The sequence below is a fragment of the Strigops habroptila genome, chromosome Z (genome assembly GCF_004027225.2).
Source record: "Strigops habroptila isolate Jane chromosome Z, bStrHab1.2.pri, whole genome shotgun sequence".
Taxonomy (NCBI): Eukaryota; Metazoa; Chordata; class Aves; order Psittaciformes; family Psittacidae; genus Strigops; species Strigops habroptila.
In genome coordinates, this window is record NC_044302.2 from 101,612,579 (window position 1) to 101,639,470 (window position 26,892).

The 26,892-nt window shown below is 49.2% G+C and overlaps 1 protein-coding gene across 15 annotated transcripts in view; it reads left to right on the top strand.

Annotated features, from left to right (window-relative positions):
- The window catches only part of NEDD4L (NEDD4 like E3 ubiquitin protein ligase), a 58,023-nt gene that overhangs the window by 12,090 nt on the left and 19,041 nt on the right, over positions 1 to 26,892 (top strand). For 2 of the 15 annotated variants that reach the window (XM_030474880.2, XM_030474881.2), the window contains exons 3-15: positions 8,744 to 8,825; positions 9,874 to 9,912; positions 10,411 to 10,464; positions 18,865 to 18,915; positions 19,540 to 19,601; positions 19,711 to 19,813; positions 20,028 to 20,194; positions 20,848 to 20,980; positions 21,626 to 21,802; positions 23,761 to 23,835; positions 24,898 to 24,957; positions 26,249 to 26,380; positions 26,503 to 26,622. In XM_030474880.2, coding sequence (XP_030330740.1) covers positions 8,744 to 8,825; positions 9,874 to 9,912; positions 10,411 to 10,464; positions 18,865 to 18,915; positions 19,540 to 19,601; positions 19,711 to 19,813; positions 20,028 to 20,194; positions 20,848 to 20,980; positions 21,626 to 21,802; positions 23,761 to 23,835; positions 24,898 to 24,957; positions 26,249 to 26,380; positions 26,503 to 26,622 — 1,255 coding nt within the window. Of the gene's footprint in view, positions 1 to 8,743; positions 8,826 to 9,873; positions 9,913 to 10,410; positions 10,465 to 12,509; positions 13,734 to 17,702; positions 18,341 to 18,426; positions 18,526 to 18,864; positions 18,916 to 19,539; positions 19,602 to 19,710; positions 19,814 to 20,027; positions 20,195 to 20,847; positions 20,981 to 21,625; positions 21,803 to 23,760; positions 23,836 to 24,897; positions 24,958 to 26,248; positions 26,381 to 26,502; positions 26,623 to 26,892 lie in introns of those variants that run through there. The other 13 variants (XM_030474883.1, XM_030474882.2, XM_030474885.2 and 10 more) reach the window with 10 other exon arrangements.

Consider the following 26,892-nt stretch of genomic DNA (forward strand, 5'->3'; position numbering starts at 1 on the left):
ATGCAGGACCAAGCAGCAGCAGTGCCGGGCTGGGAGTTCTCCTGGTCTTGGACACATCCCAGTGCTGCTGTTGCAGCTCCAAAGGATGGTACCTTTAGGAGAGCAAGGCAAGGAAGGCGTTTCCTCCTGTTGAGGCTGTGCCATGAACAAGAGAGCTGGTTTAAAAAGGTCTGGTGGAAGGTCCAGTCACTTTGGACGATCTCTTGTTGAGAGAGAAGAACTCTTCTCCATGCTTGGGCTTGCTGTGCCCTGACTTAGGGACTGAATCAGGTCGTAGTTGGGGGAGAAGCTGGGTCTGAAGCCAACATGAACCAGAGAGCATGATGTTGGGTTTCTTTTCCCAAAGGTTAACTCGGCTTTGACATTCCTGCTCTATCTCAAGTGGGAGGAAATGCTCCGAGCTACTTAAGTGATTTCTATCAGTTTGCAATCCGTGGTATCCAATTTAGCTGTTACTGAAAGCACTCATTTCTTAATGCTGGAATGAGCTCCCTGTGGATCTTCCCTTCGTGCTGCTTCCCAACTGGTCATTAGCTTGAAGCAGCAATTAAAAGTGTAATCAACTTTAATTCTGGGGGGGGAGAATTGGCACCAAAGCTGTTCATTTGGCAGCAAAACTATGTGCAGAGTATGGGAACACAAAGCCTTTTAGCTTCTCTCCCCACATTTGCTGCTTTGAAGAGCAGCTTTTGATGCTGACCCTAGGCAGGGAAAGAAGCAGCTTGGATGTAGGTGGAGTTGGACACGTAGTGCTTGCTGAGGAGATGCAGGTAGTACTACTGTGAGTAGTGTTGCTGGGTCACACTACAGGAGTACTACTGCTTGCCCACAGTTAGCAGTTGGGTTTGGATGGTGCAGTGCCAGAATAAAAGGAGAAGGAGCAAATCCTAGAGGAGAGATTGAAGGAATCTTCTGAGGGTTCATTTGATTTGCTGAAGGATCCACTGGAATCTTACTAATGTAGCTGTGCAGTGTGTTATGTGGGAACTATCCCATAGCAGCTCTGGTGAGGATCAGTGTGGAGGAGATGTAGAAGTCCCATTTGGGGTGGTGGAGGAGAAACATGTTAAGTTTGACCTGAGTAAGAGGAGAAGGAAAATTGATGGGTGTTAAACTCTACATGGAGTATTTTACTCTGTAGCGTATGTTCAGCATCGCTAACAAACAGCAGTGACTAATCCTGTGTGTGTTTTCCCCCCTTGATGTGGATGCAGACCCTGATGCTCCATTGTGTCCCTTTCCCATGAATAGTTTCCATGAGATCCATGATGCCCCATCTCTGGCAGTGTCCAAGGCCAGGTTGGATGGGGCTTGGAGCAACCTGCCTTAGTGGAAGGTGTCCCTGTTGGAACTGGATGAGCTTTAAGGTCCCTCCAACCCAAACCATTCCATGGTTCCATGACTTGGGGGTTTGATTTGCTTTATTTCCACTTTAAACCAAGATGAGTAAGTAAAGTGCAGCTCATCTGCTGGTGGCACTGGGATGGCTCTTGGATTATCTGATGGAGCTTCTGCTCTGCTGCTTTCACCTTCTAAACCATGGAGTAAGTGGCCGTTGTGGCTGGCTGGAAGGTGAAGAAGTGCCTTTCAGTTCAAATCACAGAGGGTTTGCATTAGCAGGAAGCTGCACTTGTAATGAGGTAAGAGCATATTATGGGTTGCCTCCGGGGTTATTGCTTTTACCTGCTCTTTCCCAAGCAGCCTGCAAGGCACAAACCTTCTCTGTTCCCATTTCCTGCATCCCGGGCTGGCGATGCAGCAGCAGTGGTGGTGCTGGTCATGCAGGCTCCAGGCTGCTGGAGGTGTTTTCAGTCACACTGTGTGCTCCTGTGGAGAACAAGGCTGCTTGAAATGGGCTGAATCCTCTAATCCATGTGGATTCTCTTACTGTGGATTGGCAGGGGAAGGAGGGAACACATGTGATGGTGAATGTGCCTTGCAGATGACAGAGAGCAGATGGTTACCTTTTAGCTAGTCCTTTAAGTCCACTGTGGCTATTTCTAGTGTAATTATGGTGTATCCTAACTAATACCCAACACCAGAGGGATGTGGAGGTGTTGGAGCAAGTCCAGAGGATGCCCCGGAGCTGCTGCGAGGGCTGGAGCAGCTCTGCTCTGGAGCCAGGCTGAGAGAGCTGGGCTGGGACAGCCTGGAGGAGAGAAGGCTCCTGAAGGGGAGACCGTAGAGCAGCTCCAGGGGCTCCAAGAGACCTGGAGAAGGGCTTTGGACAAGGAAATATAGGGACAGGACAAGGGGGAATGGCTTTCACCTGCGAGAGGGGAGATTGAGATGGGATCTTCCCTGTGGGGGTGGCGGGACACTGGAATGGGTTGAAGGGAGAAGCTGTGGGTGCCCCATCCCTGGCAGTGTCCGTGTGTCCCTGGAGGAGGAGTAAAGCTGGAGAGCTGCATTGCAAACCTCTCCAATGTCTGAATCCCACAGAGCCACTGGACAGGATGGCAGTGGCTCAAGTAGGAGAGAGTTCAAGTTCCTACTGTGCTGCTTTTTCTAGTTGGGAACAAAAAGGTGGAAAACCACTTTGCTGCTGCTCTAAGGCTTTGGGGAATGGGATATTGAAGGCAATACAAACCTGGCACTGAGTGCTGTGCAGTGCCACTGATCAATCATTTCTTACCCGTGCCTGCTCCATACCTCCACGTTGTAGCTGCTTTAGTTTCTTCATATCCTATGTGCTTGAGATGTTTTAAGTGAGCACCAAGTTGAATTTCACTACAAAATCTGGATGTGTTAGAGCAAAACTCACAGTCAAATGTGACTTTCTGTTCCTGCAAGCTTGGATGAGTGCTCTCATAGGCTTTGGGGTGGGTTCCTATCACCACTGTTATGTCTTCTGTTGGCTGGTGAGTGATTCAGCACAGGCTTGCATTGGAGAGAGGAGTTTGCTGGTGATATATAGTAAATGTCAGCTCCATTTGCAGTGAAGAACTGAGAGTTTATCTGCTAGCATAGAAATGAGCTGGGGGAAGGGAAGGAACCCAGCGGGGAGCTTCATTAGATCTAACCCAAGCTCTTCTTTGGAAGGCAAAGGAGTAAGAAAGAGAAGCTCAGAGGCTGATAGTAAGATACTACATGATGAGGATGTCCTGAAGAAGCAGTACCTTTGAGGTAGCATCTGCACCACTTTAGGTAGCACACACAGCTTGTGCTTCACTGTTAAACCCATGGTTAAATACACACTCCAAGGCAATGGGAGCAGCTTTGGGCAGATGTTGGGATGAACTCGAGCACTGTTGTACCTAAGGCAGGTGTCCACCGCGGATAACAGCTCTTTATGAAACCTTAATGTTGGTTTTGCTGTCTCCAGGCGTTGCTCCTGTTGGGGCTGGCAGCAGAGGGCACCAGAGGATGTCCTCAGCTTCCACCACAGACTCCTTTGTTGGCTTCTGAGGGAATTGAAATTAGGCTTTTGTGGGTTTCACCCAAATCAGCAGGTTTTACCCATGTATACATCTGATGTTGCTGAGGATGCTCTGGGTTATGTATTTCAGTAGTTGTAAATGGAGCTAAGGAGTAAAGTAGTAGATTCACGGGGTGTTGGGGTGCACAAGCCAGCCCTCAGCTTATCCTCTGTGCACGGAGGGGATTTGGGTGCTGAGGGTAGAGCATGCTGGAAGCAGCCATAGTGCCCTGTCTCACATAGGCAAGAGCCCCACTGAGGAGCAGGTTTGTTGCTCCAGGGGCTGGATAGGACCAGACCTGCTGCTGCACCCACAAAGTCCCATTTGGAATGAGTTTCTGGACCCGGGTTCCATTAGCCCGAGGCACTGTGCTCCGTTTCATGATGCTCGGTGCTGCGGGGAGGGAAGTGCTGTGGTGTGCGCTGTGCCTGAAGCTGCGTTCTGGAGGCACTGCCAAGAAACACTCAGTCCTGAGCTATTCTTCAGGCTTTGCTATGAACCCACCATGGGGTGAGCTGGGGACAGGGTGGCAGGAGGAACGTGGTACTTGCAGCACCCAAGGAGCGTGCAAGCGTGTGCCCGCATGTAGCTGGGTGCAGGTCGTCCCTGAGGAGGGGCTGAGGCACAGTGAGGAGGAAAAGCCACTCTGCTTCCCTTCCTCTTTTCCCTGTCCCCACTGAAGTGAAGCCATCCCAGATGTGATGTGGATGATGATGATGTGATGTTACACAGCTCCATCAGATGCTACAGAAACCCAGGGTGCTGCTGCTGTTGATGGGAAGAGTAACACAAAGAAGACCACAAAGTCTTTTGTGCGTTCTTCTTCTGTGTGTGTTGGCTGGCAGTGCCAGAGCTGCCCCAGACTGTACCTGTGTGTCCCGGAGCACACAGCAGCTCACATCTGCCTGCAGAGGAGACACCAACACGGCCATAAAGAGCTGTGGAGCACCAAGTGCCCACCAAGGTGGGTTCAGGCGTCGCCATGTTGGGGGGGCCCTGCGGGCCGGTTCCAAGCCGCCATCACACAGCCCAGCGCTATGGAGACACCTGAGGGAATGGTGCTGGGGAAGGGGAAAGCAGGAGGAGGTGTGAGGGGAAACAGGGCACGAATCACCCTGTGAACACCCGGATCGGAGCAGCAGCGTGGAAACTGACCACCTGGGGTTTGGTTTGTTCGGTTTCATGGACAGCCCGTTGTAACGTGTGGGGAATGCCAGCCCTCGGGCTCCAGGCATGCTGCAGGATGGGATCCACGTGTGAAGTGGTGAATCCCCTGGAAATGAGCCTGGGAGAGCTCGGGGAGGGAATGAATCATTCAGGGTTCGGAAGAGCACTGGGCAGGATGAAGGGTAACACGTGGGATGCTGCGTGCAGGGGTGCTGCTGTGGGAGGCTGATGGGTGAGACCCAGCCCTGTGCACGAAGGCTCTTTAGACCCTTTTTAACTGCTTTGTGAATGAAATAACATGGGTTTGATGCATTTCTATGTAATAAAAGGCAAGGAGTTAGTAGGAAATGGATACTTGAAGCTGTAGCCAGGTCTGCACACAGACCCTTGTGAAGGGGCTGCTCAGGCAGCTCGGACTTGCCTCATACGGTCGGGTGAAGAGTTTTGTATTACTTAGGAGTAATGAAGTTTTACTTCTGGGCGATAAGCTGATGATATGTGTCTCTTTTTGCGTGATGGAGACTTGTAAATAGTTGTGTTGCCACATCCTTTGGTGGCATTAAAGACTGGGTAGTGGCCAAGAGAGCCCAGTGACCCTGGGCATGAGACCCTGCTCAATTTTCACTTAGGAAATGAATGAAATGAGGTATTTAAAGCAGAAATAATAGTTAGACATTTACTTATCAGCCAAGGGCGGGGGGAAAGGGCTGACTGAACAATGTTCATGTTGACTAACAGTTTTGGCCTCCACCTACTAATGACTTTAAGGTGTGTGGCCTTGGATAGCACACGTGCCACTTAGACACTGATGTGAGCTGGGCCAGCCCCAGCGAAGCATGTGGCTGCCTGTCAGCGCCTAACCCCTCACGTGGTGACTGCTCCTGCTTGGGAACAACAAGGAAGACGCCCTCCCTGAGGTGTTTGCATAACTTGGGGTTACAGTCAACTGTTGACACAGTAATGGCTGGGGAATCGAATTCATTAAACCCAAGCCCTGTTGCCAAGTTCCCTCCTCTTGCAGAGCTCAATGGGTTGAGTGCTTTGGGGCAGAACTTGCAAGCAGGAAACCTTTCCTTGTGCTGCTTTCCTTGCAGTTTAAACAGGATAGAAGCATCATTCACTCGTGCTAAAGCTGGCTGCTCAGGGAGGGAGGTGTCCCCATAAAGGCAGCAGGAGGACTCACCATGGGGATGGCATGATGCAGCTGACAGGCACAAGTAGCTGTTCTGCTACACCTGAGACAGCCCCAAGGTGCTGAGGTGAGGGTGGAATCTCTGAATGAGGGTTTATTTCCTCTAGTTTACCTGTGTTTTGCACTGACTTGGTTCTGTACAAAGTCTCAGTAGCTGGTTGTGAGCAGACATCACTCTCTCGAGCTGGTACTGCTGAAACACACATTCCTGGTTGGGAATTCACACTGAATTTGGAGACAGAATGTGTTTGGGGTTGGTTTTCACCGCAGTAGCTGAAGATCCAGTCTTTAGTTACTGGAAATAGAGGTGACATCTAGCAGCTCAGTAGCTAAAGATTAACATCAGACTCTAGGCCAGAGGATTCCAGAGCTGGAATGCAATTAGCTGATTGCTCTTATTATGCACTTTTGAACCTGGCTAATTCCCTAACCATAGGGAATGCCACAGACTAATTACATGTTGCCTTTGCTTTCTGCTGTTTACTTCTGTCTGACACCGTTGTGCTCCCACCTCAGGACTGCGTGCCTGCCCACAGCAGCCAAGGAGGTGACAGAGGGGCTCCTGTGCCTTGTGTGTGTGGTAGGGATGCTGCTGGAATTCCTGCATGGAACTGCTCTGTTCCAAAATTCAGGTGTCACTACATTTTGTGGTTGTTTTCCTGCTGGATTTTAGAACTTCAGGCATTTTGGGAGTGGGAAACAGCACAGGAAGAATTGGGATCTAGGGGCTGATGTGTGGAGATCCTCTGTTAGGGCATTCGTTACACTCACAAAAGCCCCAAGGAAAAGCATTCGGAAGGAACAACCCAGGAAGGAAGGTGGAGATGCTGGAGGTGGAGTTTGGGAGAAGATTCTACCTCCCTTCCTCACCCACAGGCACTTCTTTGCAGCTCTCGGGCTGTGAGTCATGGTCTCTTTGAACAAAGCCTCCTTGTAGTGCACGATCAGGTGGGAGCCTTGCTCTGGAAACTAGAAACCAGGAGGGAGAGGTGAGGCCTGGAAAGCAGCTCTGGGATTAGGATGGAAAAGTGAGATTTAAGGATGCCTGGGCACAGTGGACTGCGAGTGAAGGATAAGGTAAGGTGTTCTCTTCTTCTTTAGCCACAGCACCCGAGGCTTGTGTGTTAGGCAGGAAGATGGACCCTGGAAGGCTCATACTGGAATAAAAGCAGTGAGGAAATGCAGATATGCTCCGAAGCTTTCCTTGTAGCTGATTTCTGCCTCTTCTCACTGTTCTCCCTTCTTGCAGCAGCAGAAGAGGGAATTCCACCAGGGAAAGTGGTTATTGGGATATAAATGATAGTGATTCCTTATAACAGTGTGTTACTACCCTTCTGTTTTCAAGGATCTCATTCTAACCTTATTTAATGAGGTGGGTTTGGGGCTTTGTTTCCAGCATCTCTTTGAAGCAGGACAGTGACAGTTGACCAGTAGCCAAGTAGAGGTTCCATCAAGGCTGTGGGAAGAATTGGATTTGGGAAAAGCCTTCTCTGCCTTCAGGTTTGGGCATAGGATTTTTGGAGGCAGAGCTGTAGATGGGTCCTTCCATGGATGTGGAACAGGCAGGAAAGGGATAACACAAAGGGAATGGCACAGAAGCAGCATCCCCACCTCGTGCAAGATGGGTTTCCTCTGAAACAAGGCTCTTAGAAGGGTGATGTTTGCCTTGGTGTGACAAGCTCAGCACGTTCCTGCATAGCAAGTGCCACCAAACGTCATACTGGGGAGGTGGCTTCAGCTTTGAAAGCTCTATTTAAGCAGGGGAGAGCTCAGGAGTCTCATTGTGCTTCTCCACCCCCTTCTTTGGGAGCTAAGAAAGAGCTAACACATGTGGGGGCACTGCAGAAGGTGTTTGGAGATTGGCTTTGGGAGCAGGTTCAAGAACATCCACCTCTGAAATAAAGTGGGTTTAAAGGATGTTTTCTGTTTAAATCCCTGTTACTTTTGATTTTCAGGGTTTGAGGCAAGTGCTTTCTAGTGTCTTCCCCAAGCCTGAGGGATTCCAGAGGGAAAAGGAGTTGTTCAGACCTCAGAATTTAATGGCCCAAACTGTCTTTGCATTAACTTGTGGTTTAGGATGTTGTTGCATTTTATCATGACTCCACTTCAGGTTGGCTTTTGGGGTCATTTCTTTCAGTGCCCCAGGGAAGCAGAGACCCTTGTGCGGATGAGGAGGGTGGTGTAAAATTACTCTTTGTGCCACTGTGTGGAGGTTTATTCTGCCCATCTCCTTCACGGGCAGCCTCTTGGTCCTGGCGACCTCACTCACACTGTGTGGCTCCTCCGTCACCCGTGCAGGAAGTCTCCGTCTCCCTCAGTTTACTTTGTAGCTTGTTTCCGAGTAGGTGTATCAACCTCAGGAACTCCTCTTGCGTTACTCACCTCCTAACCGGCTGTACCCTGTGTGTGTTGGACATTGGGTGCTGTGAGGTGGCTGTGGGTCAAGTATTAGCTGCAATGGAGAGAGGAGCTGATCCGGAGGCTGTGGTTGTAGTGTTGGGGCCCTGGAAGCTCTGTGGCAGTGTTGGCAGCACTAAGGCTCTTCACACACAGTAATGATTTGGTTGAAGGGGTTCCTCACCCCAACGCTGGCAGAGAATCATGGAATGGTTTGGGAAGGGACCTTAAAGCTCATCCAGTTCCTTCCAGGGCCACCTTCCATGAGACCAGGTTGCTCCAAGCCCCATCCAACCTGGCCTTGGGATGGACTTGCAGATGGACAGAAGGACTCACCACTGTGAGTCTCACCACTGGCATCACACAGCTTGGGTTTATGTGCAATCCAATTGGAAGTGCTTCTCCAAGACAACTGCTGTTCCCTTTCCTTCAGCCTCCAGTGGTTTGTTACATGAATCTCTTCACTGCAGCCACTGGCACTTCAGTGTTCAGAGCTGCTGTTGTATCCCCTGGCACTACCCACGGCTGTGAAATGATATCCCAGTAAACACCCCGTTTTCTTTTGCAGTGACCCATATGTGAAGCTTTCCCTGTATGTAGCAGATGAGAACAGAGAACTCGCTCTTGTGCAGACGAAGACTATCAAGAAGGTATGTGTCCACTGCTTTTCGTCCCCTTGCTTTGGAAACAGGAGGAACAAACACGGCTGTAGAACATAACACCACACTTACTGTCACTATGAGGGCTCCAAGAGGTTTATAAAGAGGATTTACTTTGTTCTGCTTCATTCTGCTCTCCTTTTCCGTCACTAGTGCAGCTCTCTGATAGGTATCCTGCCGTCCATCCTTCTGGAGTGCTTCCTTACAGCCAAAGGGGTTGAGCTGCAGTCTTAGGTAACAAAGTATCAGTGAACTCAGTAGGTTGGGCTGAGATTCAGCCCCAGTTCGCTTAAGAGCAGCATCCGGGGCACAAGGAATCCCTTGTGGCCATGTCAGGATGCTGAGCTGGCAGCCAAGGTTCTCCCTTGCTGCTCTCAGAACCCTTTGGTGGGTGCAGAGCCAATGTGTGCTGTCAGCTCTTCTGGGAAATCCCTGCTCTGCCAGAGGATGACAGAAGGATTTGGCATGGAACCAGATTGGACATAGCAGAGTTGGGTTTGAACTGCCCCATTACTCTTTGGAGTTGTAATCTCTTGTTTTATCAAGGTATCGTTTCATGCCTGAGCTCCCTCCAGATTGCAATCTAGCTGCAGGTTTTAGGCAGGTTATTAAAAGCTTCCATAGGAGATAAGGAAGAGGAAATAACCTTTCCTTCCATTCGCTTTCCTGTTTCATTTACACTATAAACCTGTCCTTATAGTCCTAACCTTTGTCCTGGTGGTTTTCCCCCCTCATGTGGCTTCAAGTGAACCTTGAGAATGCAAAGTCTTCAGGTTTGCTTTGTGTCACTTCTCAGGGATGTGCCTTTTACTCATAGAATCCTATTTATGCCGAGCAGCTATTTTGGGCTCAGCTGACTCAAGTGGCCTCCTACGTTTGGTTTACTCAGTAGAGAGTTTCTAAATAACTTAATGGCAATTTCCCTCCCCCCCCAATTCTTCATGTCATGCTTTTCTCTCCCTTTTTTCCCTAAGGAATTATCACTTGCAGCAAATCTCAAGGAATTAGAGTATATCAATATGTTGATTTCTCTTTCCAGACACTGAATCCAAAATGGAATGAAGAATTTTACTTCAGAGTAAGTTGCCTTTTCCTTTGCCATCATTAATACAACAGGTCCAATTACTCATTACTTACATTAAAGATGCTCATCCTGATGCCATTGCTCTCCTCTTCCTGTAGGGAAGCAGAAATCAGCATCAGGTTAAGGAGAAATGGGCTGTTCCTCTTCTTTAGAGGAAGATCTGAGTTAATTCATCTGCCAAATACCACATTCCTTTCACTGGGCAATGTGTTTTTAGCAGAGCATGTTTGCTGGGCCTTGGAAATGTTAATGCCATGGCAAATAATCAGAGTTAGTTCCAAGAGCTCTGTGGAATTAGCATGGCAGGAACTAATAAAACACAAATGGAGAGAAGGAAGATGGGAAAAGTCAGTTCTCCTGGCCTTTTACTTGCTAAAAAGGTCAAAATAGGCCTTTTTTGGGGCTTCATTTTAATCTTGCTTAAAGTGAAACCCCTCTTGGAGCTGAATCTGAGTGGTTGAACATCCTGACACTGTTTGTGTGTCCTCCCAGGTGAACCCAACCAACCATCGGCTCCTGTTCGAGGTCTTTGATGAAAACAGGCTGGTGAGTGTTTGTCCTGGTGTGTTGTGCTTGTCCTGGTGTGTTGTGCTCATCCCATGGCCCTGGGTAACACAGCCGGTGACAGCAGCACATCTAAAGGTGGATTTGGGGCTGTTGGTTGAGGAAGTGTGTGAAGAAGTGCAGGTGGGAGCATGAAAAGCATCTGTTAGGGGATTAATAGAGCATTAACAACATTAACCCACTGTTCTGAGGTGGAAACCTCCTCATGTTCTTCCTGAAGTTTCTCCACTTCAAACCAACCAAGTCCCAACCTTTAGTCACTTACAGAGCAGCTCCCTCATCCCCTGATCCCTTCAGTGTCTCCTTCTGGTACCTTCTAATCCTTCTGCATGCCTTTTTTGGGATGTGGTTGCCAGAGGTTGTACTCGAGATGTACCTGGAGGAAGGTTTAAGGTGATGACAACACTCTCTGTTAATGGCTTCAGCTCTCTGCCATGTAATGTCCAGCACATTGTTGGTGGTTTTAGTCTTAAACTTCATCGTGTGATGTAGTAGCTTGTGTGGAGAAGTCTCCCAACATCTTCCTGCTTCTTGCTTGTGCTGTGATTAACTACATAAGGTTTACACACAGATACACGTGGACTAAGTGGCAGTGTCAGGTTAAATATATCCCATACTGGGTGAATGGCTCTTGGGGGTTTTGTCTTTGGAAAACTGTAGCACCCTGTCCTATGAGATCAGGTGTTAATGTTCTCTTGACTGGTGCAGCCTGGAACACTCAATACGTGGTGTGGTTTTCATCACAAGAACTTTGGTTCTTCTTCCCATTCCCAAAGAACCAAAGCACTCTCAGCCTTTGCAGTCCATCTGCATGATCAAGTAGAGACTATATGATGCACAGAGAGTCTGTGTCCTTGGATTTATGTGGGAAATAGGAGAAACTACTCCCAGCACCTGTGCTGCTGCAAGGGAATACCACAGTGCTGTTGCTGTGGGGAAGCCAGTCATGCTTCTCTTCTTGCTGGCTCATAATCCACCTCGCACAATGGGGGATTGTGCTGGCTCTTGGCAGCTCGATGGAGCTTTGGGCTCCCATTTCTCCAGTGATTGGTCATCTGCTGGCATTGGAAAACAAGCTGCTTCCAAAGGGAGGCTGGAATGTGGACACAGAGGATGAGCCTCCACCTTAAACCCTCAGAGCTGTTGGCAAAGCTCACACTTAGGGAGTGTGACTGAAATGAAGCCACACTCGGAGCACTGAGTTTGTGTGTCATGACAGAGCTGGTTGGGGGGGTTGTTGTAGGGGTGGTGTAGGCTTGTGGTAGGGTTTGGTGCCTGTTCCGTGCCGGCCGTCGCAGCCCTGCTTCCCTCCCTGAATTCCCCACTGGAGCCGGGCCAGGAGCGGGCAGAGTTCCTGCACGGTGTTAAAGACAAATGAGAACAGCCCAACGTGCACCACCCGGCTCTGCATTTCCCTGGGAAACCTGGATAAGGCCCTTCTTCTCCTGCCATCTGGCCTGTTTCACTGTGCTGATGGAGTGAGGAAGCTTTGCCACGCGTCTCAGCGTGCTCTTTGCTGGAATTCTGCAGGATTAAAGGCTGCTGGAGGTTGTGGTGCATTCACAGGGGCACTGGAGAAGCTGTGGCTGTTTAAAGGCAAGACGCTCGTTGCTTAATCACGTTGGGAGCGCAGTGCAAATTGAAAGCAGAACCCTGCTCTATTTATTCCTGCTCTCCTAATCCCGAAACATGGAGCTCGGAGGGACTTTTCCTCGCCTGCATGTGGAGCTCACTGGAAAGGCTCGAGTTTAACATGGAACTGAAGGGGTTTGGGTGTCGCTGAGCACTGGAGCGTGGGGGTTTGGGTTTCTCGCGGTGCCGAGCGTGCTGCCGCCGCCGGCAGCTGCTTCCCTGATGGAAAAGCAGCAGCTGGGAAGGCGCTGGCCTGATCCCAAGCAAACCAGGAAAAACAAACCCCCCAGCAGCTTAGATTGGAGCGGGGCAGGCAGCCCACGTGACAGCCACCATCCTACCCCATGGGCCGGGGTGTGGGAGCGCCACATGGGCGCTCTCACCCAATCATGCCTGGAATGCCGCTGGCCACTCGGGCTATTTGTGCTATCTGTCGCTCGCAGGGCTGCAGTGCTAACGGGGCAAGCAGGTTGGCAGATGGGCCCCTTGCTTCTCTGCTTGGCTTTTAACTTGGGGCAGTGCTGGTCTCCTCGTCTCCTCACTGGCAAAGCATGGCCCATCGCCTCCGCTTGCATTTTGGCTCGGCGAGAAGCAACACGGCCCCCGAGTCGGAGATCCTCGCCCGCGAGAGAGAAGAGGATTTCTTCATGGCATTCCACACTCTGCCAAGGAGAAGCAGCCCTCACGCCTTGGCCCGCCACGCAGCAGATGATGGTGGTGGGAGGGATGTGCAGGAAGTGGGCTCCCTCAAAAGGAGCACATCCATGTTCATCCCCCAGCTGCTGAGCGCTGTGGATGCGCGTCCAACCAGGAGCTCCTCCATGCAGATCTCCCTCCAGCGCTCGGCTGCCAACGGCTGCATGGAATCTCCTCAGGAATCTCCTGAGGAAACGCTTCCTTGTAAACCCCATGTGGAAACCCATCCTTCTTCTCCAGAGGGCACCCCGGAAAATTCCCCTCCCAGGCTGCTGGAAGCCGTGGGACAAGGAATTAATGGAACAGTTTGCTGTAATCGCAGGGTATTCCGTACTCTTCCTCCCAAGCAGCAGAGCGAGGATGCTTCAGCAGCTTCCCAAGGAGATGAGGCAGCTTCAGCTTTAAACATCAGTGGTGTGAGGATTCAGCATCGGGCTTCAAGCACAGACATGCCTCAGGTTACTCTACTCCCCTTTGGTCCTGAGGCTGGAAATAACATTCCCGAACCCCGGCGCTGGTCCCTGCAGCATGTGCCTGATATGGGAGCAACCGCAGGGAAGAAGCTCTTTGTGCTCCAGTTACAGCAGCCACACACGAGTGGCACAGGAGGTGAATACAACTTTGGCTTTACTGGCACAAAAGGGGACAGGCTGGTGCGGTACCCTCGGATCCGGCTGGAAAGGAGCACTTCCCACCCCATCCCGCCTCCAGCAGAAGAAGGGAAGCCCGTGGATGGTGGCTTGAGTTCGGAAGCGCCCAGGAACAGCTCTGACACCTCTCAGAGCACAAAGGAACGGCTTCCTCAGGGATGTCTCTTCAAAATCAGACCAGAGCAGAAGCACTTCCGCATTCTTGTCACCCGGGGTCCTGAGGAACAGGCTCAGGGGCTTGGCCAGGAGGGTCCTGCACCAACCAGCACCACAGTAAGTACCACGCTGAGTATTGTGTGAGTAGAGAGGGGCTCCGGGCCGGAGGCGACTGCAGCGCTTCATTGTCAGTGCTGGAATGTTCTCCATTGCCCTGGAGCAAGGCAGGAATCATCTCCAGTTCCAGTGTAACCTAACGTTGCTCTCGCTTCTGCTTACGTCCAGTGGAGTATTTCGAGATCCTCATGTCACCCCCGGGGCTGGATTCAGGCTTACATCAGCTGGAAAGACTCTGGAAACTCAGAGGGTGTAAATGGCAAATTAAGTGGTAGTTGGTGTTAATGGAGGTGGTGGTAACGGGCTGGGACCTGCTGCGGTCTCCAGCTGGGAAAACGGGCTCCCTGGGATGTGTGTGCCTGCACCATGGAGCAGGGAGAGCTGCGTGTGTGCTGCAGTGAGGCCCTGCCATGACTCTGCAGCTTTCCCAGGAAAAGCTGTTTGGCTCCGTGTTCTTCCAGCATATCCTTCTGTTTAGCTCCGCCGTGGATGTCGTGAGTAGAAAAGCACAAAGTATCCCTAAGGATTTGGGTTGAAGAGGTAAAATAAGCAGTAAATCCCTCACCAGGTTTCAGTTCGGTGTCTGTGTTGGAAGGAGTGGGTAGTACCTTTCCTGCCAGCAGGAAAAGCTGGAATGCAGGAATTCACCGGCTTTCTTCCTCATTTGACTTGCATGTATGCAGTGCAGAGGGGGAGTGTTCTCACTACAAATGGCTCTAAATCTCCTGCTAAAAATGGAATGAGAATAGAAAAGTGTGTCTGATTTTCCCTGGTTTTCCTATTTATTATCCCTTGGATGGGGCTTGGGGCAACTAAAGCCATAGTTCAGTGATTCCAGAGGGAATGAGGGAATTGGTTCAGGCTGCTTTATGTGCAGTGGAACATGCTGCATCCTCCCACTGCTCCCAAGTGTTTCTGACCTTTCACATAGCTCCTCTCTCACACAGGAGCAGTTTGGGCGAGCAGGATGTATTCTATTACAGAGCAGGATAAAATCCTCCAGAAAGCCCAAGCTCATGTCCAATAGGGAAGGATTTCATTTGGGAGCCTCATTCCAAATGCTTTTGGCTACTACAGCACGTAAGGCAATAGGCCACGAAGTGTGTGTGTGCTGTGGCCCAGAACAAACACTCCCATTGTTTGGAATCTGGGAGCTGGAGTGCTGGGAACCACTTCCAAACTCTCATGTGTCACACAACTGTTGGAGCGAGCTGACAAAGGCCTCTTTGTGCTGATGGGGATACAAAGGGCTCTAACAAACTGGTGTGGGTGTGTTTAGGGAACAGGCAGAAATGGCAGCTCTCAGCCTGGGGCTCTCCCAGCTCAGCTTTTCATTCCCTTCCTTAGGAATGCTGTCCTGGAAGGATTTGGGCTCCAAGAGAGCAGCTGGGATGGAAAGCAAAGGAGCACGCTGGGATAAACGGGGTTCATGTGGAACTCAGAGGGTCCCACGCTGGTTTGGGTTGAAGGGACCTTAAAGCTTATTCCATTCCAACAGGCACACCTCCCACTATTCCAGGATGCTCCAAGCCCCATCCAAGCCCAACCTGTACAGTGCTGTGAGTTGTGTCTGCACAAGGAGACTATGGGGAAGCCTCTGTCCTCTGCAGGTGGGGGTGATGGACTCCATCCCCAGGGCTTGGTAGGTTTGCAGTCAAGGAGAACATCAGTTCTCCTCCCTCCTCACCAAGCCACCTCTAGATTGCACTCACAGGAAGGTCGCTCCCTTGCAGCAGTGGAGATTCCCATCTTTCACATCCTTTTCTCTTTGGGATCAGCTGCACATCCTCAAGCTCCTTGGGAATGAGTCTGAGTTGGATTACACTTCATTTTGGGGTGGTTTTCTCCCTGAAGGCTGGATCTTTGTGGAGAAAACTTGGAGCAGGAGAGCTGCCACTAACATCCCTTTTGGAATAACAGCCCTCAACTACTTGCTGCTGCGTGGCAAAGTGGTGAGCTGTGTACTGCTGCATGCAGCCACCGGAACGTGGTGCTTTCACCTTGTAGGATGGCGGTAGTAGCTTCAAATGGCATCACTTATGTGAAGAGAACCACCTCCCATGACCATGTCTGTGTTCTACATAAGAAGAGCCTCTAAATAAGTTTTCCTGCTCTTATAACTACTTCTGCTCCCCAGCCTGTGAGTAAAAGCCACACATTAAGGAGTGGGAGGTGCAGTAGTGAAGTGAAATCCCAATTATTCCAAGTATTCCTGTTGCTAAGTCAAATTCCAGTGTTACTAGCAAAGGGAAGAGTTACTTCCATGTCCTTTTGTACATGTTCTGACCTTAAAGCTCCTCCAGGTCCTTCCAGGGCCCACCTTCCACAGGGAAGAACTTCCTCCTCAGATCCCAGCTCAATCTCCCCTCGTGCTCTGGAGCTCCCACCTCCTGCCCAGGCTTACTCCATCCCTTATTCCCCTTGTTCTGTTGAATATCCAAGGGAAAATGGATTCTCCCTTCTCAGAGGCTGTTCTAAAGCAGGACTACTAATAATAGTAGGTACTCACACTCCCTGTATGTCACACATAGAGCCTTTTATAGCGGTGTTCAGGTCAGAGCCAGGCTCCTGTGTGTCACCCAGTGAATTCCACTGGGATCTCAATAGGAGCCATTTTATCCCAATGAATGGCCTCAAGCCTGAGCTCTCTCTTCCCTGGCATTGTCCCGAGGCCTTTTGGATGTTATCCATGTTTCAGGAACACGTCACATCTTGGCAGAGGTGCCCAGTGGGTGTTTAAATAACCAGCGGCAAAGGAGAAGTGCTTTAGAACTTAATGATTTATCCTTATGGATTGGGCCTTGCTTAATCCATATAAGTAAGGATCTAGTCCACAGAACCATGGTTTGGGTTGGAAAGGACCTTAAAGCTCATCCACTTCCAATAGGGACACCTTCCACTAGAGCAGGTTGCTCCGAGCTGGACTTGGACACAGCCAGGGATGGGGCAGCCCCAGCTTCTCCATCCAAGCCATCCCAGTGTCCCACCACCCTCACAGGGAAGAACTTCATCCAGTTCAATGCTGTTTGAGTTGGTGCTGCCCATTTTATGCTTGTGTCTTCTCCCAGTGTGGCCTGAAGTCAAACCATGGCAGGTTGGGAGCTTCCAGAAGAGAGAAGACCACAGTATGGGCTTCTTTAGGATACAAGGGCCTATTAGTCCGTGTCTACCGTGCGTAAGGCAGTGAGGGCTGTGAAGTCTTGTTGCAATTCATAAGAGAAGAATGAAAGTTGCCAACTAAGCATTTACTCCTCTCATCAAGAGCTACAGGAACAGGATACACTTATCACTGTGGCTTTCTTCCTGGGAATGAGAGCAGGGAGGTGCCATGAGGAGCAGGACCACATCTGTGATGGCTTTCTGATGCTTAGGGTTAGGCAGAAGCAGTTCAAGGTGGATGTGATGCTGCGGATGTAACAGGTAACTGTAGAGTCCCTGAGGTGTTGGGAGCACTGAAGGGATTCCTGCAGTATTCCTGCTTGGCTACAAGATTGCTAGATGTGTTACAAGCACGTGGTGTACTCACAGCATCTCTGCTCACAGGATACATCAGGTCCCTCAGGCTCGGTGCTTGCGTCTCGGTGCAGATACACTCTGTTGTTCCATGGGGATACGCGTGCCTGTGCTTTGGGAATCACTTCTTGGCCTGGGAGCAGCGGGATGCGCTTCCTGGCAGTCCATGCGTGGCAGGGCTATAAATAGGCAGCAGGTTCTTTGGGAATCACTGGGCTCCTATCTGGTGTCATCCACAGAGACTCTCCTCCCTGACACACTTGGCTTTGGGCTGCTTTAGGACATTCCTCAGCAGGTACACGCTGAGCAAACCCATCTCTGCTGTTGAGTCCTTCATACCTCAGCTGCTGCCAAAACGTCATTCCTTCGGCTCTCCAGTGCATTCCCAATCCAGGTAAATCACAGACTCCATCATGCTTAGGTGAGATACGTGTAGGATGGGCACCACAACACCATGTGGGGTGAGTAGCTGCAGGGACAGAGCCACCCCATGCATGTTAATCCCATGGATTAACAAACCAGGTGGTGGTTTCTCTCCTGAGGTTTCTGGTGGCACTGGTGCCATGGATCAGGATATGGCCTGTTCCCACTCTTCCTTCCTCCCAGCACCCATGGCACAGCACCAGAGGTCTCCAGTGGTTGGGCTCTGCCTGATCTCTGTGGCTTCCTCCCCATGGCACTCATCACTGCCAGGTTGATGTCCTCTCCAGCCTCTCTCCATGACCAAGGCCATGGCTGCTTGTGGTGCATCCCTGCTCCTCTCCTGGACATCATATTCAGGAGGACATCGTGGCTCCATGGGCAGAGCTTGCCCCTCAGCTTCACCACACCGGAGGCCTCTGATCCTGCTGCTCCAGGCCATTCCCACCTCATCCAGTCAGGAATGAGCAGATGGGGCCTGGGCCTTGTTCTGTCTGTGTGGTGCTTCCGGGTAGGTCTCAGTCACGTTGTCCAAAGTGGCAAGAACCTCTCCATGCAGTGCCTGATGTGTCTGTGCCTCTGGTGGAGTGAACTCCATAGTGGAAGTGAGCAGACATCAGCTGGCAAGAAGATTGGTGGGAGCTGTTTCTTTGTAGGCTTTATTGAGCTGCCAAGTGAGTGGTGACAGCGCTCATGTTCCTCTCAAGCTTCATCCATGGTTTGTCTACCTCTGCTGATCTCTCATGTTCCTTTTCTTCAGTAAGTGATGGCCAGACGGTATCTTGTGTGGCTCCTTATGCTCTTCAAGGTGGTAGGAATGCGTGGGTGATGAGGCCACCACATGCACCTTCAAGCTCAGGTAGATCTTTGAACTTCTAGACCTTAAGGGCTCTCTTTATCCTACCATCTCCGTGGCTGTACAATGGGTATGGACTATAGTTGGTGGAGTTACAGATGGAGCAGCTCCTGCTGTCACCTTCTCAGTGGTTGCCACCATGGAGGTGGTTCTCTGTGAGAAGGCGATGACCAGCTCGATGGGGAAGAACATGAAGAGAAGTGGTGTTCAGCACTTCCACAGGGACATGAATTTGGGTGGTGCTAATCTAATGGTGCTCTCCCATCTTGGCTTCTGCTTCCTTGGGGCTGGACTGATGTTCATCTGTGATGTCTCATGTCTCCTTTCTGCCTTGTTTGACAGACCAGAGACGACTTCCTGGGTCAGGTGGATGTGCCCCTCAGTCACCTCCCGGTAAGCGCTGCCCTTGTCTCCACGTGCTCTTTCTGCTCATCTCCACATGTGAAAACCCTCATGTTATGTCCAATTTTCCCATAAGAAGTCCAATTATGTATTCCTGAAGCATTCCCAACATTTTATTAGAGCTTAAAGAGGAATACCATGGACAACATAGTCCCACCATGGACAGGGAGTGGGACAGGTGGGATTCCCTTGGCAGGAAGGGTGGTTGGTTGATTAGAGGGTGGTAATATCTCCTCTCTTTGCTTTTGTATCTGAAGCAATGGAGAGATTCCAAGTGTGAAGCTTGTTCTGTAGCTCTCGAAAGCTTCAGTTGTCCAGTTATCCTGGCAGCTGGAATTGGGCATGGTCTTCACCCAGAAGCGCAGTGTCAGCTTGGATTCATTGGGATGGGCTTCTCCTTCTTTAATGCTGTGTAGGCTTTCAAGAGAGGGTTGGTTTCTGCAGGGACATCATGGGCTGCTTCCATAGCTGGGTGTTAACCTCTGCTGGTGACACTGGTAGAGGTCTGCCCATTGTAACAGTCTTGTTTGAACATCATCTCCAGCATTCCTACCACATCTGTGGTGTGAATGTTCTTCAGGTGTCTCCATCCTTTAATGTCTTATCTACTTCCAGACTGAAGACCCCACCATGGAAAGACCATACACCTTTAAGGACTTCCTGCTCAGACCAAGAAGGTGAGTGAGGGGGAGAACTTTGTGTTTTAAATCATGTCTTCCTTCAAGGTTTGCTCTTTGCCACCATGTGTAAGGGCTGGTGAATGAGATGCACCCCCTTGTCTTCTAGCCACAAGTCTCGTGTAAAGGGCTTCTTGAGGCTGAAGATGGCCTACATGCCTAAGAACGGTGGCCAGGAGGAGGACAGCAGTGATCAAAGGGATGACTCTGAGGTAAGGTTTCATGTTGTGGAAGCATCCCAGTTACTAGAGGTTGAAGGAGCACTGTAGCAGAATAGTTTGTCCTATTTCTATGGGGTTTATATTGAAGTACTTGTGAACTTCTCCTTGGAGAACGTTCAGAATGTGCATCTCTCCACTCATGGAAGCAGCAGAGACATCATTTAACTTCAACATGTTGACTTACTGCTTTTCCTTCGTTCCCAAGCATGGATGGGATGTGGTTGATTCCAGTGACTCCGCATCTCAACGCCAGGAGGAGTTACCACCTCCTCCGCTGCCTCCTGGGTGGGAAGAGAAGGTGGACAACCTGGGCAGGACTTACTACGTCAACCATAACAACAGGACTACCCAGTGGCATCGACCAAGCTTGATGTAAGTGAGAAAAGTCTGGCTTGGAATTCCGTGGAGCACTTTTAAAGACACACTCTTCAGGAACAGATGGATCATGGTTGTGGTGCTGGGCTGTGGATCTCAAAGTAGACTTCCTTCATGGAAGAACTTCCACAGATGTGCTAGTTCTGGAGAGCCCAAGTCTGGATAGCTTCAGTGAACAATGGAAGAGACTTCTCCACCCCCAGGAAATTACATTTAAACCTGGGTATTCCTTTAAGATGTGCTGGGACATCCAGTCTGGGTCATGCTTTGCCTTAGAAAGGCTGGACCAGATGATCCTTGAGGTCCTTCCAACCTGTGATTCTGGGATTCCATGATATTTGTGAGGTGTTTCCAGTTCTATTGACTTTGGATTGAGAGATTAAAGTCTCCCGTTCATGAAGCCTGACATGGTTGGATGGGGAAGCCAGGTTAGATGGGGCTTGGAACAACCTGCTCTAGTGGAAGGTGGCCCTAGTTGGAACTAGATGACCTTAAGGTCCTTTCCAAGCTAACCCATTCCATGATTCCCTGATTTTTATCATCAAAAGCATCACTGAGGTTTGAGAAGCAGCAAAGTAGATGGTTTGGTTGAACCTTCATTGTCTCCTTGTCCTTTCCTCCTTCCCATGCCTCCGTGTCCCCCCATCCAGTGACGTGGGCTCCGAGTCAGACAACAACATCAGGCAGATCAACCAGGAGGCTGCCCATCGGCGGTTCCGCTCTCGGAGGCACATCAGTGAGGACCTGGAGCCAGAGCCAATGGAGAGTGGAGACATTCCTGAGGTATGGAAGGGCTGGGGTTTAAGACCTAAACGTCAAGCTGGTGTTTCACATTCGTAAGTGAATTACTATGGTAGTAATATATGGAATAGTTACACATAGTAATATACATAGGAGTTACCTGTAGTAACACTTCCAATGTTCTGCTTTGAGTAACACTGGAGTAAGTTACATAAAAAAGGGGAACACACTGGCTGGAGCTGCCATGGACTCCAGTTCTCTTCAGTGCCTTGATGCAGAGGAGGGAGAAGCTGTTGGGTTTATCCCAGCTGAAAACTAACAGTTGTTTCTTCCAAGCTTCTAGTCAGAATTAGTGACCCTTTGAGCAGAATTCCCAATGGGATTGATGTAATGAGAGCCCTTTTTCTTGCATCTCTTCATCCCCATCGTTCTCTGTTTGGAATCGTACAGCGTTGTGTCCTCCTCAACGTGAAGACTGTTTGGAGTCAACACAAACCCATTGCTCCCTGTGACTGCTTCTCACTGAGTAGAGTGTTTGTTTGTGTGTTGTAGGGATGGGGTTAGTTCATTACTACTAAGTGAAGTGTCACACCTCTGGCGCAAGAAGGTGCTCACATAGAAGCAAAGGGGAAGGAGAACTCACTCTGTCATGATAAAGCCTTAACGGAGTTTCTTCTCTTTTGGTAGCCTTGGGAAACCATTTCAGAGGAGGCAAGTGCAAGTGGAGATTCCCTAAGCTTGTCATTGCCACCTCCTCCTGCATCTCCAGTGTCCCGTCCCAGTCCTCAGGAGCTTTCTGAGGAACTGAGCAGAAGACTGCAGGTCACTCCTGATTCCAATGGGGAACAACTCAGTTCTTTGATTGTACGTGCCACGCTGCTCTTTCTACCTAAACCTCTCGTCTGCTGTTAGTTTGAAGCATGGGAAGCACACAGACGTGGGTGGGAATTCCTGCTCTCAGGAAAACCTGAGCATACACTTACAATGATCTAGCACCATAGAGCAAATGCCTTGAGCAACAGAAGGGGTTCAGTTTAATGTGTTGTTCTGTGTGAGTTTAACCTCAGACTCTGCTACTGTTACACCTTTAGTAAAACAAAATATGGCTTAGTAGAGTATCAAGCTTAGAATTCCCGAAGGAGAGAGGAAAATCTGCTACTGCCCTTTGCCATTTCATACATGATCACTTTTAAGTTCAGTATTTAACTGAACATGTCTGTGGTGAAGCATGTGCTTCCTTATAGTAGGATTTTAGGAACTCCTCATATATAAAAGTAGCAAAGGATTAGAGCTGGAAGTACATAGTCGGTGGAAGAAGCCATTAGGTGACAACATCCCAAAGGCTTCTGAGATCAGCTCCATGACTAAGCATGGAGGAAACATGGATCCAGGGTTCTTCCCAACCCCACCAGCTCTAAACTGGCTGTACACAGTGAGCTGAAACTAGGAGCCCCTCAGCTGGCTTTCCCCATCCAGCCTGCCCTTGTTTTACACGGAGACAGCTCCAGCGGCCCTCCATCCATCCATAGCTAAGCTACAGCCCCCCTAAATTGCCAGCAGGTAGTAGAGGAGTGATTGTATGTGTGTTGAAGTGTTTTGTCACTCTCCTCATGTATCTATGTAACACCAGACAACACTTCAGACTTGCTGGTCAGTATGTTTGTCAGCCAAACCCTTTCTCATTAGTCTTCAGCAGGACAGAAGCAAGGGGTAGTTGCATCTCTGTTGCATTCACTTGTTTTGAGCACTGATCTCTAACAGAATGTGCTCTTGGCACTGATGTCCTCACCTAAGAGGTGGAGTTTGGCACTCAAATAGTTGCCTCATGGTGTTGCTTTGTTATCTCGCAGTAGATAAGAGCACCCATGTGAGAGGTATAAATAGGCTGGGTCATTTCCCTGTTTATCTGTGCACTCACACTCCTCCCATGAGTAGCCAGAAAATGCTCTGATTAAAGATGAGCTACCACTCACGCAACATAATACACTTCAGAACAAGCTCTGGGGGTATTTAGTACTGTAATATTGACGTATTTCTTACGTTGGACTACACCTTGTAGTAGGTATTCATTCTGTAGGTTGCTAACTGATGTAGGCAGAACATTAGCCACTGCTTTCTGATAGTAGGAAGAAGAAATCACATCTTTTCTCCATCACAATGAGTGCATGTTGCCATTTCTCCCTTAGGAAGATAAATGAACCCTGTTTTTAACAATATATATAAAGGGTCACTCAGCAGAGCAGTGGTATTTATCACTACCTGGTGCAGTAGAAGTAGATGCTAATAGTTTACAAGAGATCTTGTTACAAAGAGGTTTGTACCTGTAAAACATAAGGAATGTGAGTAGTAACTGGGTCTATTTTCATGCCCTGTTTTCTTCTTTTGGTATTACTTATATTCCATTTATAGGTGCCCTATTGATCCTTACAACATGGAGTTCTACCCCTAGCAGTTAGTTGGAATCCAAAGCTCCATGGCATTGTAACATCCCATTGTGTCTTTAGTTAACCCTCCCCTTTCCTGCTCATTCCACAACTTAATTTCCCTGCCTTTTCGCACATGAGGTGACCTATAGCACATAAACCAGGTTGTAACTTGGGTGCTAAAGATGAGTACAAGATGTGTATCCCAGTGCTTTTCTCTGTTAACCTGAACCACTCCAGGAGGGAATGCTGAGTTTTCATTGCTGTAGAAGGATTAAAGCTGCAACATCCATATGAATTGTGAGGGGTTTGGCTTAAATGACAGTGAAATTAGTGAGTAACCCCCATGGTTTAAGGCACCTTAACTTAAAACCATCTTTTCCTTTCCTTTCCTTCCAGCAAAGGGATCCTACTTCAAGATTAAGATCCTGCAGCGTAACGGACACAGTTGCTGAACAGTCTCAGCTCTCCTTGGTAAAGCAAAGCTAACTTCTTCCTTCCTTATGCTTGAGTAATCTCTGCTGCTGAATAACACCTTTTCCTAGGCCAGTTCTATAGGCCTAGGAAAGATCTATAGATCCAGGGAAGATCTATAGGTACTTTTTAAAGAAAGACTCTCTCTCACATCACAATCACGCACATCTTTGGTGTAAATGATGGAAGGTTCTGCATGTTTTGGCCTACAAGCCAATACTGGGTGTTACAGCAACCACAGTGGTTGTCTCTTGGTTTAATTCAATAGCTGGTGCTCAAAGAACTGCTCCTGAAGTGGTGGTGTCTGTCTCTGCTCTCCTGGTGTGGTTTCCAGCACAATTACACCTTAACTATGTCTTCTTGCTCTCCTGCTCCCAGTGCAGCCTGTTCTAGAGGTGTTCTCCTTTACTTACGATCACTTTATGGGCTCCTTCTCACTTTATGTAGAGTCTGGGATTCTGTAGCTGGGGTCAGGCTGGGTTAGGTGATGTATCTTTCACTTCATTCTCAGAGAACACTGCTTTCCCTGGCAAAATTGCTCTAAAACAAGGATGTTCCCAGATCTTCACCACATTTGATCCTTACTAAGCTAATGAGAAGTTATCTTCTAGCACCTAAATACATACTTTTGTTCTGAATTCAGTGCTGCTCTTGACTCAGTCCTTCCTGAAAATTCAATGTATCCATTCAGCCTTTTCCATCTGACTTCTGTGCACTCACTGGTGACCAGAATGTACCATTTTGGTTTTAAATACCATCATTCTGGGCAGAACATGCAAATATTGATTATTCTGGGGGGGAATTATGTTCCATTTAGAATGAATTCTCTTATTATCATCATTAGGATAATGAACTTGGAGAATTGGGTGCAAGAACTCTTGAAATCAGATCTCTGGGTGGGTTCTGTGTGAGATCCTGGCTTGCTTATCAGTGATAGATGACTCGAGAGGCTTTGCTATGATCTTAAACATGATCTCCACCTGAGTGTCTGCTTCCTTACTGCCAGCACATCACTGTCCATCACTAAGTGTACTTACTGTGCCCTGCCTTGTCATTTACCAGGAGAGTGGTCCAGCGAGGAGAGCTCGTTCTTCAACTGTCACAGGGGGTGAGGAGCCAACGGTAACCAGCCTCTTTGTCAAGCACTCTCTTGGAATCACATGGGGGGGGACTGGGATTCACTCAAATCCTGGCATGTTTTAAGGATGTGGAAGTGCTTTTCTGAACGTGTAATGCAAGGAAAAGGGGGTTAATTCATATTGGGCTCCATCAAAACCATCCCATTTAAGTGCGGCATCCTGCTCCTTTCAGGTTAAAAACCTCTCATCCTTTCCGAGCAGGCTACAAAGAGGGATCTTCTTGGAAGCAGCAGATAGTTGGGATAGAAGGAGCAGCTCAGTTCCACATGTCAGCATTTAACCTTGGAATTCTTCAAGGGCCAGTAGATTCCCATGTTACATCCGTAAGAAAAAGGCCCTTTGCATCACTACAGCCTCTTCAGGGCAGCCATGGTAAAAGCAGACAGATGGAGGTGGTTTGGTTCATGTTCTGAGCACTACAGATTCCTTCTCCTGTTCCTAAAGGGATTCATGTTCTTGTGCAGTGCTTTAAGTCACCACATTCCAAGTCTTTGATGCCATTATTAATACGTGGGCAGAGATAGTGTTCTGCAGAGCTTAGCCCTTTGCTTCCAACTGCTGGGAAGGAGAAAATCCTGCAGCATTAGTGCTTCCATCACTTCCTTGAGCAGAACACCTATCCTGAGCACTCTGGTTGCTTCCGTGGCAGCCAGGACACTTCTTCTTCATCCCTTAGCAAAGCAAATGGTGTATTAAGAGGGGTCCCAAACTAGAAAGGGACTAAACTTCACCAACGTGTAGATTTATGTGGAGTGTAACTCCCTGAGCATCCTCCCCTCTAAAACAGTAGGAAGAGAATCTTTCCATGCTGGAGTTGGGGCTCCAGTTTGTGTCTTCAGGACCCCAAACCCTGAATGCAGCACTTGTGACTATGACAGAATGGCTCAGCTCCAGGTTTTACACCCACTTGCAGCTGCTTCAAGACACCCTGTGGTAAAGTAAAGAGAACTTGGGAGATCTTGACTTCATACTGAGTTATCCATGCTAATGACAGGAAAAAGCATCCACCTTTTTAGGGAAGAAGCATGAAAAGACAAAGTTCTAGTTTAATCTACAAATTAAAGGGCTTGAGGGATGTCAGTGTAGCTGTTTGCTGAGGAAGAAAGCTTGAATCACAAGCTCTATGGCCAGAAAAGACACATGAAGAAGAACTGAGATTGAATTAAATCAGATACCATGTTTAAGTTGTAAGTTCCTTGTTATTAAACATAGACATACGAAAGATGGTTTTAGCTGTTATAAGGTACCAATGCAGTCACTTCTTGCTTGCACAGCCCTCCGTGGCCTATGTCCACACCACCCCAGGCCTCCCATCGGGCTGGGAAGAGCGGAAGGATGCCAAGGGCAGGACCTACTACGTCAACCACAACAACCGAACCACCACGTGGACACGGCCCATCATGCAGGTATGAACCGTGGAATGGGTTGGGTTGAAGGCACCTTATATGTAACAATGAATAATCACATCATTTGTAAGTGTTCTAACCGTGTTCCTCGCACTTTGCTAATGGGTTCACTCCCCCTGCAGCTGGCAGAAGATGGGATGGTGGGGTCAGGAGCCAACAGCAGCAACCACCTCAGTGAACCCCAGATCAGGCGGCCCCGCAGCCTCAGCTCACCCACCGTGACCCTCTCTGCTCCACTGGAGGTGAGAAACACCCAGACCGAGTCGTATCCACCTCTGTCAGGCTGCTTCTTTGTCCTTGCAACTTAGAATCATGGAATGGGATGGGTTGGGTTGGAAAACACATTAAGGTCATCTAGTTCCCAGCACCCTGTGCAGCCCAATCTTAAAACTTTCCAACACTGGGAACACTTTCCCCTGGGACATCATTCCAGTGGCTGTTTGCTCTCAGAGTGAAACATGTTCCTCTTGTGTCCAGTTGGAATCTCCCAGGAGTAACTTGTGCCCATCACC